Raw genomic sequence first — 20,200 nt, 5'->3', positions numbered from 1 at the left:
GTTCATATTTTAATCTACAAAATTCATCCTTTAAGACATTCAAAAAATAAAATAATCTTAAAAAGAAAACTTGCAAATGGTTATGAACTATTTTGCTCAGAAAAGTTTTCTGAAATGATTACTTTATAGCTAATAATTCATTTACATATTTAAACAACCACTTGCTTATTGAGTTTCAAAAGTGATTGTTAATATTTGTTACTGTATTGAATGAAAGCTAAAGAGCTTTGTGGTTTGTAATAACCAAATTGTTTTTAAAAGGACTACTAACAATTTTGATATTGATTTTCCTGGAAGAAACATTGAAGAACAGCGAAGATGCAATTACTATTTAAATGTTTTTTTCGACCATGTGGAGTAATCTCATTAAACATAAAATTAAATTTACAATTTTGTTCAAGGAAGGATTGTTCCATGCTCAGATCATAAAATCAAGCATTGTATTCAATCAATTCCAATGCATTCTCAGTGTCACTCAATGGGTACAGATTAATTTTAAAACCAGAAATAGTATACTATTGATAATAATTCTTGCATATGCATTTTGATATAGCACTTTACCACATCTTTGAGACATCTTGATATCTTTATCTTTATTTCTCAGAAAAAAAATTAAATCTATCATAGACAATTGGTTTATTATTGTTTCTTGCTGGGGTTACAGTTTGCTAATCAAAGTTTGCTCAGAGTTTCAGATCATATTCGCAAAGGACAGCACAAGACTTCCCCAGTACTGTGTTGGGGGTGTCACCTTAGTCAGAGCAGAGAATGCTGAGCCAAGCTGAAAGTTGGCTGAATAGCTAAAAGTTATCAAAATATTAACTAAAAACAGTTTTGTATCATATTTTAATCTTTTGCCGAGGTTCCATCTTGTTCTGCTTCAGGACTTACTTCTGAGTCTTCAGTTTCTGTGGAAGACAGTTATAAAAAATATTCTATTAACATTGCACTCTATCTGATAAAAGTAAATCTATGCAATCTGATATGTTTCTAAAACTAAAAAATTAAATCAGCCTTACTTAGTAAAAGATTGGCTTTGTTATTAAATAAGGCATCAGCGTGGACCTCAGTTATCTTCTGATATAAATTCTCTGGATCATTCTGTAGAGATTTAAACATAGGTTATAAGCATTAAAATTATCTGATAGATTATCTGTAATTTTGAGCAGGCTATGAATGTGAAGGTAATAATCAAATTCAAAAATCAATATTAGGGTGAATTGCTGAAATTAATAAGAGGCAATGTGTAATGGGCTATTGAGTTTGGTGCTATTTCCATCTTTAGTTTACTTGCTGTTATCTCCCACATGTTTCGGGGATCTCAACCTCAACCACATTGTTTGAATCATGCAGTAAGATATTCTCCTCAGGAAGCAAAAAAAATCCACTACGTTTCAGGGTGTGGACAGGATGTTCTCCAAGCTTGATCTCAATGCATCGCTCTGATAACCAGTGTCCTATGTAAAAGCTAAATAAATATTTTCTGGGTTCATTTTGAAAATGGCTAAAAATTATGCCTCCTTGTTCTTATCCAATGATTACAGAAATAAGTAATCGAGGTGATCAGAAACATCACAATAAAAGATTAAACATTTACATTCACCAAACATATAAAAAAGAATAATTTAGCAACAAATGCAACATTCTAAACATTAGCAACCAGAAGATAAGAATACTTCTGTGGTTTTATGTAAAACAAGGTTCATTTTCCTGTTAAAAAGATTATCAAAGTATTACCATGAACATTTCAAAAAGTTCTATTCCCATGCTGGTTTTCACTTGCTCTGCCACATTTGGATTGGTGCAAACTATATACTGAAAATAATAAAAGATGTAAAATTATTAATTCCCTTCAATATATATACATAAAAAAAACAGTTGATGCAGAGTTTGGTGCGATCCACATGGGATTCTCTGCAGGGGTCGTATACATCCCGAAGCGTAATTTCTGCCTCAGTTTTTCTGATAGGCATATTTTCAACCCAAATATGAAGTTACTTTTAGAACCAAAAGGGAGAACTATTGCCTCCTTAAAAGTCTTAAGGACTGCAGGAATCCTCCAAAGTAGCATCACACAATAACATATTGTTAAAACCTTCCCAAAATTGGGAAGGGTGGGGCACTATCATAACAGCCAATAACTGGTTTATGATATTCCGCATTTGTGGAAATGTAGAATTCACTACAAAAGGTTATTGATGCCGGGCCAATTGAAATGTTTAAGAGGGAGGTAGATGAATATCTGGTGGGCGGAGGCTGGGATAGTCAACATTACTCATACATAGAATAGTCATGTGGGATGCAAGGTGGCTATCTCTGGGCAGAGGTAACAAGGGATATGGTGAAAGGGCAGGGATATGATACTATTTTTCAGATCAGTCATGAGTTAATAATAGTGCAACAATGGACGAATGAGCTACGCCTGTTCTTATCCTCTTGTTTCTTAATTCACATACTTCCACATAATGGGCATCACGTGGGATAACAATTTTGCCGATTGTTTTGCCTCCCTTTGTGGCATGATGCGTTTGATTAACTAGTCTAAATTCTCTCTCCTTTCCTCTGCACCAGGGATTGTCTATGTTGCCGGTTTACATTTACAATTGGGATTATTGGGTTGGCCCACAGCAACAATTATTCCAAAAAGCCCAAACTGTTGAGTTCAGTGTCATGCTCAATGCCTGCCAAGTTTCACAATCTGTATTAAAGGTACAATTTTGTATTGCCCATCAACATTTGATATAAGCATGCACATTATCTGTACTGGTAAATGAAGGCTTTTATTGCAAAAGCTTACAGTAACACTCCATTCTAACATAATTACACTTACATGCAGAGCCAAGGAAGCCTGCCTTTGGCTGTCAAAATGGTTTCTGTTCCCCATAGTTATCAACAGTTTCCTCACCAATTCGTGCTGCATCAGCTCTTCAGATATGTCCACTGAGTTTTGAATAAGAATACTACAAAAAGCACAATAAAAGTGAAAGATCATATTGAGATATTCTGCAAATTTAAGCCGTTTCACTTTCATCACGAAGTTTCATCATTAATTCTCCAGGTCAGGAATAAAGCAAAACAGTTGATGAGAACAGGTATCTCTTTTATTGCACAAGTATTTCAACGTACTGTATGTATGAGCCACGTTCATGATCTTTCTTACAGAAACCAATTACAGTACCAATTTTAGCCAAATTTTGAATTTACCCAATTGTAGCACAGTTGAAACTGCCTAAAATCAATCCTTATGAGTCCTTTGAGGGAGTGGTAACTTTAATTCTATCAGCAAGGGTTGAATTTGAACCCAAGTCCTAGCGATGAAAACATATTGTGTAGCTCAAAACTCCACCTCCCATAGAAAACTTTTTCAATTAGCATTCCTTTTGAAATACAATATTTGGTAGAGTCAGCAGTCCTCCAATTTGGTTTCCCACATACCAATGTGGCTGTTTGTAGGACATTGCAGTGCGCAAATTGGCTGCCAAGTCCACCTACAAAATGCACTTTGAGATGTCCTCATGATGTAAAAGAGCTATGTGATTATTATTATTATTATAATTCAATACTCAGCATTTAATGTAGGAAACTTGTAGGAAATGCACCAGGTAATTTGCATACCCCAATGTGAAACAAAAACCGTGAAGTTATTGACCAATTTTATCTGAGGAATTGTTGACCAGAACATCCAGCAGTAAATCCGTTCTCTGTTCGAACAATACCGTGCAATGTTTAATGTCCAACTGAACACGTGAAGGAGACCTTGGCTTAATATCTCATATAAAAGATGGTACCTCCAACAAACAGCGCACCTAAAGCACTGCACTGAAGTGTCAGCCTAGATTGTGAGTTGAAAGTGCTGACATAGGGCTTGAACCCTGTCAAGGCGTGGGTCTAATCGGCCAAGTTAGACTCACCTGGCTTTTGTATATTTCATGTACTGTAGAAACAAATGGCTCAAAGTCCTTAACAGATGCCCACCTAGAACTTCTCTCAGTAAAATATGTTGTCACTGTAACTTACCCTATCACCTTTGCAGCAGCAGCCTGCTGTATGAACATAGGTGCTGACTCTAAAAGGTTAGGTGCTGATTGATCTGAATGTAAAAACAATATCACTGGGATTAAGACATTTTAGACACACTTATAATTATTCAACAATGACAAAATTACATTTGTAAAGCGTCTTTCACGTCGGGAGGACGTCCCAAGGTGCTGAACAGTCGGGGATCAGGACACCAGGAGTGTGGGGGGCAGTGTTGGGATGAGGAAGGGAAGACAGGTGGGAGGGCAGCTGAAGGCACGGTCGAAAAAGAGTGTCTTGAGTCGTGACTTAAAGGAGACAAGGGAGGGAGCAAGGCGAAGAGACTGTAGGATGGAGTTCCAAAGGGTGGGGGCAGAGAGGCTGAAAGCCCGGCCGCTGATGGTAGGGCGGATCGGGCGGGAGACATGGAGCGGGCCGGAGCCTGCTGAACGGAGGGAGCGGACAGGTTGATGGGGGTCAGAAAGTCAGATTGGTAGAGGGGGCAAGGCCATGAAGGGTCTTGAAGGTGAGGATGAGGATTTTGAATTCTATCCTCTGAGGGATGGGGAGCCAGTAGAGCTGGGTGAGAGTGGGGGTGATGGGGTCACGGAGTCTGGTGCGGGAGAGGACTCAAGCTGCAGAGTTCTGGATGATCTGCAGCCTGTAGAGGAAAGAGTTGGGGAGGCCGACAAGGAGGGAGTTTCCGTAGTCGTCACTTGCGGTGACAAATATGCGTATGATGGTTTAGGCGGCCTGAGGGGTGAGGCAGTGGATATGAAGACAGTGAACATGGCGAGGAGAGAGGTGATTGGGTTGGGAAGCCGAGTGGAGAGGATGTGGGCTGTGCAGTTCTGGATGATCTCAGGAGCATGGTTAACAAAATGCAGTTTTAAACAATGCTGCTTGAAAATAACATTTAAAAACCTTTACATGGTTATATTAGCTTGTTTCATGCACTCTGTATATAAGCGCAAAATATTAGAGCCGTAGCATTAATTTTAATTATGTTCATTATTAAACTGTTTAATCTCTCTAATAAAACAAATGGTTAAAATCTTGGAAAGGGTCTTTAACTTTTTTTCTTCTGTACCTTCAAGAATCTTTGGTCGATTTCGGGGATCTTTACATAGATTGAGAAGTCCAGCTAGTCTTTTTAGCAGGTCTGATCTGATTTCATATTCCAGTAGTTTCTTGATCAGCTCAATGGCTAAATAGCGACAGATAACATAGTACTGATTAGTTTTGATGAATCATAATTAATAATAATTACATTTGTATATAGAGCCTTTTACTCAGAGAGTGCGTCTCAAAGAGATTCACAGGATTTCATGGTAAAGTACCTGTAAATGAAACCTCAAAGAGGCTCTGCAGGCACTGGCCTGCTCCACACCCTCCACTCTCCACCATCGGCGGTTGGGCTTTACGGCTTTCTGACCCACCCTCTAGGACTCCGTTCCTGAGCCCCTCCGGTTCGTTCCCCCTTGCCTCCTTCGAGGCCTGCCTCAAGAACTTCCTTTTTGACCGTGCCTTTGATCATCTTTCCTCCTCCACCACTCTTGCCCTCCACCCCTCTCAGATCCCAACCAGCAGCTTGGGTACCTAATTATCCAGGGCCAGGGAATGTCCTTCTGACGTGAAAGGTACTATACAAATGCAATTTATTGTTGTCGTAAAGTGTATTGTTTGTGCATTTTGTAATTAAATCATAGTTTAACAAACCAACAAACCAAGGACAGTTCATGGAATGTTTTTATCATTATTAAACATAATGTGGCAGTTTTTTCAAAAAAGCTTGCGTAAAATAAAATTAATTGCTACGGCACAATAAGTTACCTTCGTATTGCACTTCAGAGTGAAGGCTTCTCAATATGTTCAAAAGAGGTTTGATGATACAGGGATATGTGATTTTCACAATTGGCTAAATAAGACCAAAAAAAAGGTAAAGTGCAGTAAATAGCTTTAGTAAATAGAAGGTGGAAATCAATTCTGAGAAAAAACACCTTTTCAGCTACTTTTTAAAACCATTACTCATGTCTTGGCAAAAAGAACAAATGCACAAACTGCTTATAACTTCTAAATTCTGAGATGCCTCCCTGCATTAGGAGCGCTAAACAGATGTGAGTTGTTGTTGTTATTGTCCTCCATAGAGCATGTCAAGTAAAATTTTAGATAACAGATTACTGCATTAAATCTGATGCTCAACAGCAAACATCGAAACAGTAAATTACAGACTGTTACAGCACAGAAACAGGCCATTCAGTCCAACTAGTCTGTACTCCACATGAGCCTCTGCCCCTCTGAATTCCCTCTCACATCCCTCTATTACCTTCTCTCTAAAGTAAATGCATTACGTGGTGACAAATTAAAGGTTCATACATGATGAGAAAATACATTTCTTATTTACCTCTCATTTACTCATGTTAATTTTGTGTCCATTTACATGTATTAAACCTATCTCACCTGCAGATTATTCAGTGTTTGAAGTGCCAGCTGCTGTGCTTTTGAAGAAGTGGTTGGTAATAATGCAATTGCTCCTTTGTAAACCTGTACTTGGTATTTTTGGTTACCTTGAGCCAGTAATTCCAACAAGATCTGAGCCTGTTCTTGTGTTTTTTCCAATTTCGACTTTGCTAAACACTCGGCAATGGCTCTCACACCTTTAAATCCAAAACATCACCATCACTACCAAAGATTTTAAAAGGAAGACTTTTAAAAGGTGTCTTACCGCTGGTCAATTTACTATACTAAATGATTGCATAACACATTAAAGTGTATTTATAAAGTAGGTACTTGGTCGAATTCAAGGATTATTATTCAAGTGATAATTCGCCATATGCAAGTTATAGACAGTAGAGGGCATCCCAGCTGAACCTGCTCTTGTTCTTGCTCAGGATCAAAACACACGCATTTTCAACAACTCACTGAATGGCGATCCGGACAGAGTACCCTGCCTGGCCCAGGCAGTTCATGTACTCAATAAACCATCTGCGAGTGCCCTTAACTCAATTTTGTTTCAAGAAATATTCTCGTTCTCAATGGTACACAGTAGCAACTAACAGAGTAGCTAACATTCAGCTAGACAACTGAATGCTGCTTGAATCTATTGCTAGGAGCTACGCAACAACATGAGGATGCCATTCCGGCCTTAGGGGTGACACACCTGTCACTGCTGCTTCTCTCTCCCGCTCCCTCCCACACCCCCGACTGCTTTTGACCACATTTTTGATCAATGGGATAATTATCACTGATAATCTTACCTACTACATTTTACCCTCTATATATCAATATGTGGAGCATACAGGTTTGTACAGGGCTGACAGTTGTAACAGATTACCATAGCTTTCACAGATCAACTCCTTATACTTTCGTCCACCGCTGGCAATAATTTGAAGTAATTTTATTGCTTCTTGTTTGTCTTCTTCTCGGGCCTGTTTCAATCCTAGAATGTCCAGAAAAGTCAAAAGGCCACCAACTTCCAAAACTTCTATTATATATCGCTGACTAAAATAAGAGAGAACTTAAATCAATTAAAATCATATTACTCTTCTCAATTTTTTTAAAAAAAGTTTATTTTGAAAGACTTCAAACAAATAGATGCAGTATACTGTATATGTGTTGGAAACTTGTCATTTACCCAAATATAGGTTAATGGAACCACCAACCACAAAGCATCAACTGAAAATGTTAAATGAAAGCATATGTAGAACAAAATGTGATTTTTTTCTTACCTACTTGCTGCCGACAAAAACACACCAATAGCTTTTAATTGTTCAGATAAACAGGTACCAATCATGTAACTGTTTGCAACAAAGTTAAGTCCAGTATTTGAGATAAATCTTCAATCTTTTGTTATTCTGATACGTACTATCATCATACAAATACATTTTCAGCATTGAAGCCATTTATCCTATTATATCCTCTTGCTACCGCTTACCCTGTTTTATATGTTCCAGCTATTTCTACATATCCCTTTATACTTTCATTGCCAAGGTTTCCTTTTGAATGATTCTGGACTCAGTCATTTGACACTGAATTCCAAAACTTTGATACCCTCGAGTGAAGAAATTCCATCAAACCTTATCCTAATTTTTTTGCTAACAGTCTTGAGACCAATTCCCCAAATAAAGAAAATAGCTTTCCCCCAATTTACCTTCAGAATCTCAAACAAGTATGAGATACCTTGACATAGCTGGATACAAGCTGAGATATTCATACAAAAGGTAGTAATTCTACATTGTTGGGAAAATTGTGATTTACAAACTCAGTTTTGCATTCTTACAATAGAATCAGACTATGTTACAATAAACAACCAGAATATTCAACCTATCAAGTCTACGCTGGAGCGTGACTTTTCTCCCCCTCATTTTCACCTTGTACTTAATTATTTTAAATGACAAAATTTAAACACTGAAAATGAACTTTAATGCGATGTATTTCTTTATAAGTTTGAAGGAAAGGATACGACAATCTGAGCCACGCTGTCACTCTTGTGAGAAACAAACTGGCCCCTTGAGCAAATTCTATTTCCAGCTCAGGACCAGTTTTACCCTGGTTCGCATTTATAAAGTCATTCAACATACGACATCGGAAAGTTCTATCCGCGTGGTCCCATTCTTGTAGAAAATCCATTAGTCTACAAATCTCTGATTGTGCCTTCATTGAAGTCATTTTTTTCTCTCGTTCTCTGATCTTCAGTCAACTGGGGAGGGAAAAAATATCATTGTTTGCATTTGTACACCCTTTTCCAATTCAAATGTTAAAAATGGCAGCTTTGCCCAGAACAAAATTTGGCCACACGTAGTTTCTGAAGTTTAAGTTGGTTGACCTCAGCTGGAGCGACCAGTACGGGAATGCTTTACAATTAGCGTCTTCTTGCCTCTGAGCTAGAGTGGGGGGTGGGGGGGGAATCAGACAAGATTCACATTCAACAACAACAACAACAACAAGATTGCATTTATAAAGCGCCTTTCACGTCAGGAGGACGTCCCAAGGCGCCGGACAGTTGGGTCGGGACCCGAGCATCGGGGGGGAATGGTCAGGGTGAGGGAGGGAAGGGAGGGAGCGAGGAGGGGGGAATGGTCAGGGGAGGGGAGGGAAGGGAGGGAGGGAGCGAGGAGGGGGGGAATGGTCAGGGGAGGGGAGGGAGGAGGGAGCGAGGAGGGGGGGAATGGTCAGGGGAGGGGAGGGAAGGGAGGGAGCGAGGAGGGGGGGGAGAATGGTCAGGGTGAGGGGAGGGAAGGGAGGGAGCGAGGAGGGGGGGAATGGTCAGGGTGTGGACCGCAAAGGGTCCACACAAAGCCGCCCCTTTTGCTGTCCGCTGGAACTTTTACCTGAACTTTTCAAACCGTTTCGGGACGGGTCAGAGACCGCTCAAATGAACAGCTCGTGAGGGGCGGATTGTGACGAGCGATCACGACACCGCGAGCCACCTCCCCCCCCGCGCGGCGGGATGATTGACGTGCCGCACAGCCAACCAGCGGGGGCGCCTCGGGACGGAAGCGGCGCGCGCGAGCCAATCGCACGCGGACGGGGGCGGGGTTGTAGGCGGGACTGTGTGTGCCATCACGTGCGCTCCTCCTCCGCCGCCGCCCCGCCCCCTCGCCCCGCCCACACACACGCCCGCGCGCCTGTTGACGGTTGGAAGCGGTTGCTAAGGAAGTCAGTGGCCGCTCCGCGCGAGGCGCTTCCGGTTCGGCTGTTGAGCGGCGCGCGCGCGCGAGGGGTCGGCGTCGGCGTCGGTCGGTGTCGCCGGGGAGAGAGGGACAGAGCCCCTCAGAGGGTGGGAGAGGGAGAGAGAGGGAGACACCGGGACACCGGGTGTTCGCCAACCGCCGACGCGATGGGAGAGGCCGAGCTGGACTACACCGTCGTGTTCCCCAATCTCCAGGACTCGGGTTTGTCCGTCTAATAAACACTAATCATAATTAATAGATTATCAATTCATTAATTCGTTAATAATCCGTTAATAATTCGTCAAGAAACAAATAATAATAATAACCCTGACTGACATTTGACCCCCCCCCCCGGTCAGGTCTTCGAGACGCCTCAAAGCGCTTCGCGGGGGGGGGGGGACGTACCGTCAAGTGTAGTGACCGGGCGCTTTGCGGGCGAAACGCGGCGGCGGCGCCCACAGACAGGCGTGGGTTGAAGTGAACGATTTATTGCCTCCCCCCCCCCACCACCCCCGGAAAAGCCGTCCGCCAATCGACTAACAACCGGGTTCTTACTCACTGCCGGTAAACAGAGGCGTGTGCGTGTGCGCGTGCGTGTGCGCGTGCGTGTGCGTGTGGTGGGAGGAAACTCGCAACGTTTCGCCCCCCACCCCGACCGGGAACCGAACCCGGGGGTTGCCTCTCGCTCCCGCGAGCTACAGGACTCCACCTCCGATCACCGAACCGAACGTTGCCCCCCAGGTCGCGGCGAGGCCCGACCTTATTCCCACCCTCACCTCCTCCCGGTTTATCTCCTTTTTTTGGGGGGGGTGGGGGGGATCGTGCTGACGGTCACCTGTCCCGCTCCCCCCCCCCAGCTTGGCGTCAGACTCCGCCGCCGTCAAGCGCTCCGGGACGCTACCCCGCATGAAGGGCGCTGTGTAAATGCAAGTTGTTACCCGGAAGGTTATTACATGCTGTCGCGCACATGTTCCTTCTCTTCCCAAATATTCAGAGGGAGAGGCACAACCTTTACCGCATGTCATCACAAATGAGACCATAATCTGTGTTTGTGCGTATGGATCTATTTCAGTCCACACTTTGATCCAATCTGCTGATCCACACACGTACATCCCTTTACAAAAATGCTGTTGCGAGGTTATCTGTAGTCCAAGAACTTGCCTAATCGAGGTTGTTATCTTTTATCAAGTCCAAAGACTGAATATGAACAGAGGGAGGATTGGGGGTGGATCAGGGGGTGGGATCATGACTTGAGGTCCATCTAGGAATGCATTCTCTGCTGCTGATCACCAGTTAAGCACTTTGATATGCTATACAAATGCAAAATCTTGGGGCGTGAAGCTAAAGGGTAAATTGTGTGACCCAAATTGTAGGAGGTAATACTGAACTTGAGCATGCCCCACTACAATGGACCAATACTTATGTGTATTCTAGATTTTGAAGATGATCCCGTGGTAATCTTGCTGGGCTGGGCTGGCTGTCGAGACAGGTATTTAGCAAAATACAGCCACATCTACAAAAAACAGGTTTGTACCAAGTAGATGGCTTCTTTAAATCAAATTTGCTTCTATCTTAAGCCTACATACTTCAGACTAAATGCAAGAAGTGCACAGGAATTCTGCCTTAGACTATATCCACCATTATTAGCGTGTTTTCTTACAAAGATGTCACTCGCAGAAATTCCTGACCTGTCCATTTTTCCTCCAAAGGTTGAAAATCCTATCTGATTATCACACGTCCAAATGTCAAAAGCGAGGAAAACCGATGCAAGGATTTTGATGTTGTTGCTTGTCTTCCTTATCTACACGGTGGTATTTTCTCTTTGAGCTGATGGTAAAAGCTGTATTAACATTATTCAAATATGCTTTCCTATCGTTTCAGGGTTGCATAGTTATCAGTTATACTGTTCCTTGGGAACATATATTTTTCACCTCACTGCTCAGCACAAGATCCCTCCATGGCACTGCTAAGAAATTGCTGGACCTGCTGTTTGATATTGGCATTGAAGAGCATCCAATTGTATTCCATGTCTTCAGTAACGGAGGGTGTATGCTCTACCGCTACATCATTGAGCTGCAATATGACAGAGGTGCAACTCGGTACAGGAAGTTGAATGTAGTCGGTACTATTTTTGACAGCGGACCTGGAGACAAGAACTTTCAGGGGGGCATCCGAGCACTCCATTCAATCCTGAGGCCATCCAACAATCCTTTCATAAAGATATTTGCTACTGTCACATTTGTCTTCGTTGCGCTCATTAGGTTTATGCTTTACCCAGCGTCCAAGTTTTGGTCCCTGTCCCTCTATGACAGTCTGAAGCAGGATCCATCTCGGTGGCCCCAACTTTACTTGTATTCCAAATCAGACAAGGTTATTTCCTACAAGGACATAGAAAATGTGATCAGAGCCAGAAAACAGTTACGTGTTTGGGTGGAATCTGTGGACTTTGACACATCACAACATGTAAACCATTTCAGAGAATTCCCAGAGAAATATTCCATCAGGGTCCTCAGTTTCCTCAAGCATTGCATTGGGCAATCAACTGGTACTGGAAGGTCTGGCAAAAAACACTTACCAATGTAATAAAGCTTCAGAGAGGGAATGTCTGCACTCCGTTTTGAAAAGTCTTTTGCAATCCTCCAAAGAGGTTACATATTTTAATGGGAGATGGTGGTGACTGTAACATTGAATATAAAAGTAACCAGCCTTTCATGTAATCTCACACTCTGGTCATGTAATATTCACCCATCATATGCAAGTCTGCTAATTGTATTACTGCTGGTGAAGTATTAATTGAACTATTTAGAGTACCGGCCACATTTATTTAATTGGGAGAACGTTGAGTTGGGAAATAAACCGAAGTCATTCATACTCTACGCATGAATAAATTAATTATTATTATTTAAATTAATTATTAAAGTAATAATCCAAGCAGGGAAAGCATTGCCTTCCTTAGAACTTTGTAGCCATGTAAGCCATCTCTGCTCTCACTGCCTATGTAGTCTTGTGCAGACAGTACTGTATATCTCATTTCCTATCATTCATAGTAGTTTTCTCCTGCTTCCTACAAATTAGTGTATATTGCTTTCAATGTAACACATCTCTTAGTCTACTGTTATGTGAACTCGCAATGTCATATATTCTTTGATACTGAAGAGAAGCACATGTTCCTAGTTAAATTACGTGAACAACACCTCAGTTAGAGCAGTGACTGACAATCTGACAATTGATGTTTCATTCCATACCTTCAGCAACCAATGTATTTTTTTATATCCATCCTGCAAATGTGCTGTTTATTTATGAAGGGTTTGTTCTTTATGTACAAAGGGATTATTACTTTGGAAATTACTTTTTGCTGAACAACCATATTGGCAGCAATTTGAATACTTGCAATTTAGAGAAGTACTTTGGCGGTTAGAAGGTATGTGGTGGACAATTTGGTCAAAATTGTATTTAGCATCAGTTTCCTAAGGAATCTCCCTTTTGGGAAGCAGTGGTGATTATCATAGTCAGAGTAGAGGGGTTGAAGAGAGAATTGGATGAAGAAGGCCCTTTGGCTCATTTGATCTCATCCTTCCAGAATACTGACTGTCCATAGTGATCCATAGAAATATACAGGACTCATTCAGAGTCTAAGGTTCCATAGCATTTTAACAGAATGATTGTGTCAGTTGTGTCGGTGCTATTGATGGAGAAATGTCTTCTGGTCAATGTGGTGATCAAAAAAAACCAGCCATTAGGTAGTTATATTCCTCAGAAATATACACTGGAAGATTTGACAGAACACTCGGAAACTTAGTCCTTATCAATAAAGAATTGGGTGAAAGTGAGGCCATTAGAATTAAAGGATTGAGGATGAGACACAGAGAAAAGGCTCCTTCCTTCACATTTAGTCAGGATTTATGTACCGCCTTCCAGTGTTTGAAAACATGTATTAATTAGGCTGGAGGGCCTGTCCAAACAGAGAGAAGCACCTTTTCAAACTGTATAATATTAAATATTTGTTTTGTTTGACCTCAGGCTTGGGAGATACAGGGGAAGAAAGTTTAAATGTAATGTGTACCATTTTTGATTTCAAGTATGTAATTGTGCGTATTGGTGAGGGGCGCGTGTTGACATTAATTACAGGATTGTAATTTGTGGTTTGAAAATAAATTCCATCTATTATTCAAATCAATTGTTGCAAATTGATTGTTCAGAAAACATTCCCAGGTTTTCCACTTCCATTCACACCTGTATTACACGCCTTCAAAATGTAGCTACTCTATTTAGAAACGACTCCAGCGTTTACTGTAATTACTCAGTTTGAGTTAAAGTCGATATCCCTGACCACTGAAGGCCAGCGAGGACAGTGAGGCGGGAGTGCTGTGCCGGGAGAGTGATCGACACAAACACACACACGTGGGAATGGATCAGCTCTGAATTCCAGACACGCAGGTTTGGTGTATGTGGCATTGTGACCTCACACTGATCCCAAACCGCACTGCAATGTGTTTTTGCTCAGCGGAGTCCGACACAAGCGGAAACCCTTGGTCATGTTTAAGAGTTTCAACAACAACAGCAGCCCCTCACGCAGGGTGGCATCCCAGACAGCGTCCCCAAACCAATCTACTGAAAGATTCACGAAAAAGCAGGGAAGCTTTCCTTATCGTCAAATGTATAGAACGAAAAAAAATATGATTCCGCTCAATTGACATTTCAGCCAAAGTTTCCAGCTACAATCCCTGGCTGTGTTTCATTTCCCGCAATAAGCAAACTGCCTCCTGCAGCACAAGGGAAGTTGCCCAACGATCATAGAGTTGGTCAGACTGTTTCTGTCAGATTGATGGTGGGAGGAAAGTGACAAAGGAGAGTGTGTGTGAGCCAATAGCCCCGGTGGAGAAGGCGGGATTTCCTCCCTGCCTTGGGGTTGAGCCAAGTTGAGCTGGAGTTTGGCCGTTGGTGTGTTTGCAGCTCGATGGCAGTGCTGAGGAAGCTCCTTTGTGTGGCTGCTCCGCTCTGTGCGGGCGGCAGAGCTGGGATCACAAACCCTCTGCTCAGCTCAACCATCAAGTCCATCTATTTACCCCAGGCGAGGAGTGCTCTGTTTCCTGTGCCCAGGAGATCGTGTTCCTCAGTCCCTCAGGCTCCCCAAATCCAAATCCACCGTTTGCAAGGAGCCAGCTCGGGTAAGTGGGCAATTGCTGCCCAGCTTTGTGTTTATCTCTCGTCTGTGGAGAGGAATACGTTAAACCCCTTTGTGAATCCTAAAGGTAAATCGCCTGCAGGGTCTGCAAATAGGGGCAACTTTCCTCCCCTCCCTGCCACCCCTAAGTTTTTTTTAATAACTTTGTCTTTTTCTTTTTTCAAAAGCAAAAGTAAAAGTTGCTCTTGTGAGGATCTGCAAATCATAATGCAAGTTGTAATGTCCTTTGCAGATGTTGGGATCACAGACATCTCAAGGCCTCCTACATTTCCCTCCTGCCCTCCCTTTCACCATGGGTGGCTGCACTTTTAGTCACTAAGTCCCCAAACTTTGGAACACTCTTCCTCTATCCCTATGCCTTGCCCCTTCCTTCTCCCATCATCAGATCACACCTGAAGACCTTTCTGTTCGACCGTGCCTCTGGTTCCCTCTCCCCTCTGCCCGGCTCAATGGCGTGCTCCACCACTGTCAAGCGGTCTGGGACGCTATCCTGCGTGGTGGGCTCTACATAAATGCAAGTTGTTGTTGTTAACTGTTGACTCATTGTGGTGGACAGTACAGTATTATTCTCTAACTTAAGAAAGCCAAAATAAATACAGTATTGCGTACATACTCTCTAACCTCCATCGAAAACTGCTTTAGATGATACATTGTTTGTTGAATACTGTATAGTACACAACAACTTGCATAATAATAAACCCTTTCTTCTTTCAATAGATGTTAAACTGCAATTAACTTCCAACAGGTGGGCAGTCTTAACACAAAGTTTGCTTATGAGTATCATACATTATAACTGGACTATGGTACGCCTTACCTTTGTGTATTCTAGATTTTGAAGATGATCCTGTGGTAATCTTGTTGGGTTGGGCTGGCTGTCGCGAAAAGCATTTAGCAAAATACAGTCACATCTACAAAAAAAAGGTTGGTACCAAGTAACATGGCTTTGGAGTCCTGTAGCTCAGTGGTTAGAGCGCTCACTTTGCAAGCGAGAGACCTGGGTTCGATTCCGGGCAGGGCGAAACCTTGGGCAAGTTTCCTTACTCCACACGCCTGATAATAATCCCTCCAGATGAAAAACAATAATAAATTGGTCACTTCAATCCACGGCTGTTTGTGGGACATTGCTGTGCACACTTGGCTGCCGCGTTTCACCCACAAATATACAGTCTATATCTTTACAGTTTTACACTTTTTACACTTAAAGTTTTTACACTTTACAGTCTATTCTGTGAAGCTCTTTGAGACGTCGAGAAGACGTGAATAGTGCCATATCAAATGAAAGGATTATTATTATTATTCTTTCAATCAATGTTTGTTTCTATCTTAAGCCTCTATACTACTGACTAAATGCAAGAACTACACAGGAAGAACTTGTGGAATTCAATTTTGCAAAAATCTCCATGCTGTTCCTTTATGAAAATGAAGATTAGATTTGAGAAAATAACCAAATTAATTGGTTCTGTTGGGACAGAGTAAGACTGATTGTGTGTGTGTGTGGGGGGGGGGGGGCGGGGGGGGGGGGAGGGAGCCATCACAAACCTTAGTTTATATTAGCCATTATTAGCGTGTTTTCTTACAAAGATGTCACTCGTAGAAATTCCTGACCTGTCCATTTTTCCTCCAAAGGATTCAAAATCCTGATTATCACACGTCCAAATGTCAAAAGCAAGGAAAACCGATGCAAGGATTTTGATGTTGTTGCTTGTCTTCCTTATCTACACGGTGGTATCTTCTCTTTGAGCTGATGGTAAAAGCTGTATTAACATTATTCAAATATGCTTTCCTATCGTTTCAGGGTTGCATAGTTATCAGTTATACTGCTCCCTGGGAAGATATATTTTTAATCTCACTATGCACAAGATCCCTCCATGGCACTGCTAAGAAATTGCTGGACCTGCTGTTTGATATTGGCATTGAAGAGCATCCAATTGTATTCCATGTCTTCAGTAACGGAGGGTGTATGCTCTACCGCTACATCATTGAGCTGCAATATGACAGAGGTGCAACTCGGTACAGGAAGTTGAATGTAGTCGGTACTATTTTTGACAGCGGACCTGGAGACAAGAACTTTCAGGGGGGCATCCGAGCACTCCATTCAATCCTGAGGCCATCCAACAATCCTTTCATAAAGATATTTGCTACTGTCACATTTGTCTTCGTTGCGCTCATTAGGTTTATGCTTTACCCAGCGTCCAAGTTTTGGTCCCTGTCCCTCTATGACAGTCTGAAGCAGGATCCATCTCGGTGGCCCCAACTTTACTTGTATTCCAAATCAGACAAGGTTATTTCCTACAAGGACATAGAAAATATGATCAGAGCCAGAAAACAGTTACGTGTTCGGGTGGAATCTGTGGACTTTGGCACATCACAACATGTAAACCATTTCAGAGAATTCCCAGAGAAATATTCCATCAGGGTCCTCAGTTTCCTCAAGCAATGCATTGGGCAATCAACTGGTACTGGAAGGTCTGGCAAAAAACACTTACCAATGTAATAAAGCTTCAGAGAGGGAATGTCTGCACTCCGTTTTGAAAAGTCTTTTGCAATCCTCCAAAGAGGTTACATATTTTAATGGGAGATGGTGGTGACTGTAACATTGAATATAAAAGTAACCAGCCTTTCATGTAATCTCACACTCTGGTCATGTAATATTCACCCATCATATGCAAGTCTGCTAATTGTATTACTGCTGGTGAAGTATTAATTGAACTATTTAGAGTACCGGCCACATTTATTTAATTGGGAGAAAGTTGAATGCTATGTAGAGAAATAAACCAAAGTTATTCACATTGTTGTTGTTGATACTGCTGTGCGCAATTGGCTGCCGGGTTTTGCCCACAAATTACAGTCAATTCACTTTACAGTGTGTTCTGTGAAGCGCTTTGGGACGTCCTCCCGACGTGAAAAGCGCTATATCAAATGCAAGGATTATTATTATTATTCTGTGAAACGCTTTGAGACGTCTCGAAGACGTGATAACGCGCTGCATCAAATGCAAGGATTATTATTTAGTCTTCCAGGATACTGACTGTCAATAGTGATAATTAGAAATGTACCGGGCTCATTCAGAGTCTAAGGTTCCATAGCATTTGAACAGAATGATTGGGTCAGCGCTATTGAAGGAGAAATGTCTTCTGGTCAGTGTGTTGATCAAAAGAACCAGCCATTAGGTGGATATATTCCTCAGAAATATACACTGGAAGATTTGACAGAACACTCAGAAGCTTAGCCCTTATTATTAAAAAAAAGATGAAAGTGAGGACATTAGAACTAATAACTAACGGTCCATCGGCAGATTTGGCTTCACCACACCAAGACCTACCGCTGCGTTCTTGTCTCCGCCAAATCCTCCTTCTACTCCAAGGTTATCTTGGAGGCAAAGGACAACCCCAGGGTTCTCTTTTCCACCCCTAACCATCTCCTCCGTCCACCTTCCCATACCTCACCCATCTTCTCCTCAAACTCCAACTGTGAGGAGATGCTGGATTTCCTCAAATCTAAAATCGAGGGGATATGTTCAGCCACCTCAGCCCCGTCCACAGCCACCCCCACATCACCGCTCCCTTGTGACACAACCCCACCCATCCTCCCCTATACTCCTTCGACCCTATCTCCCTCCTCCCTCACCACGTCTGTCTGCAAACTCAAACCCACCACCTGCTCCCTCGATCCCATCCCCACCTCATTTCCCAGCTCCACCTTCTGGACGCTCTCCTGTCTGACGTCATCAACCTCTCCTTGTCCACCAGTTCAGTTCCCACCCCCCCTAAAAACAGCCGTCATCACCCCCATCTTGAAATGACCTACCCTGGATCCATCCCTCCTCTCCAGCTACCGCCCCATCTCTAACCTCCCATTCCTCTCCAAGATCCTGGAATGAGTTATTGCGTCCCAGCTCCGCTCCTTTCTCTCTCGCCATCCCCTCTTTGAACCCCTCCAATCCGGCTTCAGCGCTGCCCACAGCACGGAAACAGCCCTGGTCAAAGTCACTAATGACATTCTGAACATCTGTGATCAGGGCTCCCTCTGCCTCCTTGTCCTCCTGTCCACCACTCCATCCTCATGCACCACCTCTCCGCTTTACTCAATCTTTGCGGACCTGCCCTTGCCTGGTTCAATTCCTATCTCTCTCACTGTCTCCACTTTTTTACCTCTAACGGTTTCTCCTCCAGCCCCCGTACTGTCACGTCTGGCGTCCCCCAGGGCTCTGTCCTTGTTTCCTCTTTAATAACTCCATGCTCCTCCTTGGTGACATCATCCGCAGACATGGGGTCAACTTCCACATGTATGCGGATGACACCCAACTCTATCTTTCTGTCTCCACCCTCAACTCCAGGACCACTGCTGTCCAGACAGACTGCCTGTCAGACATCAAGTTCTGGATGAGGGCAAATTTCCTACAGTTGAATGTGAGCAAGACTGAGGCCCTCCTGATTGGCTCACGCCAGCGCCTCAGGCTCTGGCAGCATCAACCTCCATGGTTGCTCACTACAACTCACCAACCAGTCAGGAACCTGGGGGTCTTGTTCGACCCTCAACTGTCTTTTCTCCCCCACATCCCAGCCATGACCCGCTCTGCCTTCCCTCACCTCCGTAACATCTCCTGACTCTGCCACAACATCACCCCTCAGGCCACTGAAACTCTTGTTCATGCCTTCACCACCTCCAGACTCGATTATGCAAATGCTCTGCTTGTCGGCCTTCCCAACTCCTCCCTCCACCGGCTGTGGATAATCCAGAACTCTGCAGCCCGTGTCCTCTCCCGCACCAAACTCCGTGACCCCATCTCCCCCGTTCTCGCCGGACTCCACTGGCTCCCTATCCTTCAAGATCCTGGTCCTCACATACAAAGCCCTCTATGGCCTCGCCCCACCCTACCTCTGAGACCTCCTAACCCCCTAACAACCCGCCCGCTCCCTCTGCTCAGCCGGCTCTGGCTGCTCCACGTCCCCTGACCCAACCACCCAACCGTTGGCGGGAGGGCCTTCAGCCATTCTGCCCCCAAACTCTGGAATTTCATGCCCCAGTCACTCTGCCTCGCCCCCTCCTTAGCCTCCTTCAAGTCCCACCTCAATACCCTCCTCTTCGACCATGCCATCGGCCATCTCCCTTCCCCTCCCCTCAACCCCTGACTCCAGCTTGGGTCTGAAATGCTGTACACTGTCCAGCGCCTTGGGGCGTCCTCCCAACGTGAAAGGCGCTATACAAATGTAATCTTGCTGTTGTTGTTAGAACTAAAGGACTGAGGGTGAGACACAGAAAGGGCTCCGTCCTACACATTTAGTCAGGATCTACGTACTGCGCTCCAGTGTCTGAAAACCTGTAT

At 43.3% G+C, this 20,200-nt stretch overlaps 2 protein-coding genes across 8 annotated transcripts; one reads left to right on the top strand and one right to left on the bottom strand.

The window, feature by feature from the left end:
• Window positions 1-605: 605 nt before the first annotated feature.
• Window positions 606-9,452, bottom strand: armh1 (armadillo like helical domain containing 1). Of its 5 annotated transcripts, none has more exons than XM_042335885.1 (12): window positions 9,348-9,452; window positions 8,480-8,716; window positions 7,746-7,814; window positions 7,352-7,518; window positions 6,478-6,674; window positions 5,851-5,935; window positions 5,108-5,224; window positions 4,018-4,090; window positions 2,831-2,960; window positions 1,738-1,815; window positions 1,020-1,101; window positions 606-908 (listed from the first exon to the last, which is right to left on the bottom strand). In XM_042335885.1, exons 2-12 carry the CDS (start codon window positions 8,683-8,685, stop codon window positions 847-849), a joined length of 1,266 nt encoding a protein of 421 aa, XP_042191819.1. In that variant the 5' UTR covers window positions 8,686-8,716; window positions 9,348-9,452; the 3' UTR covers window positions 606-846. The 5 variants fall into 5 exon arrangements, with proteins under 5 accessions (XP_042191819.1, XP_007898047.1, XP_042191820.1 ...); XM_007899856.2 differs by lacking the exon at window positions 9,348-9,452 and adding an exon at window positions 8,843-8,898; XM_042335886.1 differs by lacking the exon at window positions 5,851-5,935 and having other exon boundaries at window positions 6,585-6,674.
• A 270-nt stretch (window positions 9,453-9,722) lies between these two features.
• Window positions 9,723-17,661, top strand: tmem53 (transmembrane protein 53). Of its 3 annotated transcripts, XM_042335648.1 has the most exons (4): window positions 9,723-9,911; window positions 11,124-11,215; window positions 11,571-11,638; window positions 16,735-17,661. In XM_042335648.1, exons 1-4 carry the CDS (start codon window positions 9,857-9,859, stop codon window positions 17,366-17,368), a joined length of 849 nt encoding a protein of 282 aa, XP_042191582.1. In that variant the 5' UTR covers window positions 9,723-9,856; the 3' UTR covers window positions 17,369-17,661. The 3 variants fall into 3 exon arrangements, with proteins under 3 accessions (XP_042191582.1, XP_042191581.1, XP_042191583.1); XM_042335647.1 differs by lacking the exons at window positions 9,723-9,911; window positions 11,124-11,215; window positions 11,571-11,638 and adding exons at window positions 14,596-14,857; window positions 15,704-15,795 and having other exon boundaries at window positions 16,670-17,661; XM_042335649.1 differs by lacking the exons at window positions 9,723-9,911; window positions 11,124-11,215; window positions 11,571-11,638 and adding an exon at window positions 15,732-15,795 and having other exon boundaries at window positions 16,501-17,661.
• The last annotated feature ends 2,539 nt before the right edge of the window (window positions 17,662-20,200 follow it).

The sequence above is a fragment of the Callorhinchus milii genome, unplaced genomic scaffold (genome assembly GCF_018977255.1).
Source record: "Callorhinchus milii isolate IMCB2004 unplaced genomic scaffold, IMCB_Cmil_1.0 Scaffold5, whole genome shotgun sequence".
Classification (NCBI taxonomy): Eukaryota; Metazoa; Chordata; class Chondrichthyes; order Chimaeriformes; family Callorhinchidae; genus Callorhinchus; species Callorhinchus milii.
This window is presented reverse-complemented; position numbering and strand designations above follow the sequence as displayed.

Excerpts from the sequence above, each read along its gene's own strand:
- armh1 (XM_042335885.1), bottom strand. The coding sequence starts at position 8,685 with ATGACTTCAATGAAGGCACAATCAGAGATTTGTAGACTAATGGATTTT. Across the intron at positions 5,936-6,477 it reads AAACACTGAATAATCTGCAG|CCAATTGTGAAAATCACATA; the intron begins GTGAGATAGGTT and ends GGTCTTATTTAG. Across the intron at positions 4,091-5,107 it reads TCGACCAAAGATTCTTGAAG|ATCAATCAGCACCTAACCTT; the intron begins GTACAGAAGAAA and ends TTTTACATTCAG.
- tmem53 (XM_042335647.1), top strand. The coding sequence starts at position 14,647 with ATGGCAGTGCTGAGGAAGCTCCTTTGTGTGGCTGCTCCGCTCTGTGCG. Across the intron at positions 14,858-15,703 it reads TTTGCAAGGAGCCAGCTCGG|ATTTTGAAGATGATCCTGTG; the intron begins GTAAGTGGGCAA and ends TGTGTATTCTAG. Across the intron at positions 15,796-16,669 it reads GTCACATCTACAAAAAAAAG|GGTTGCATAGTTATCAGTTA; the intron begins GTTGGTACCAAG and ends CTATCGTTTCAG.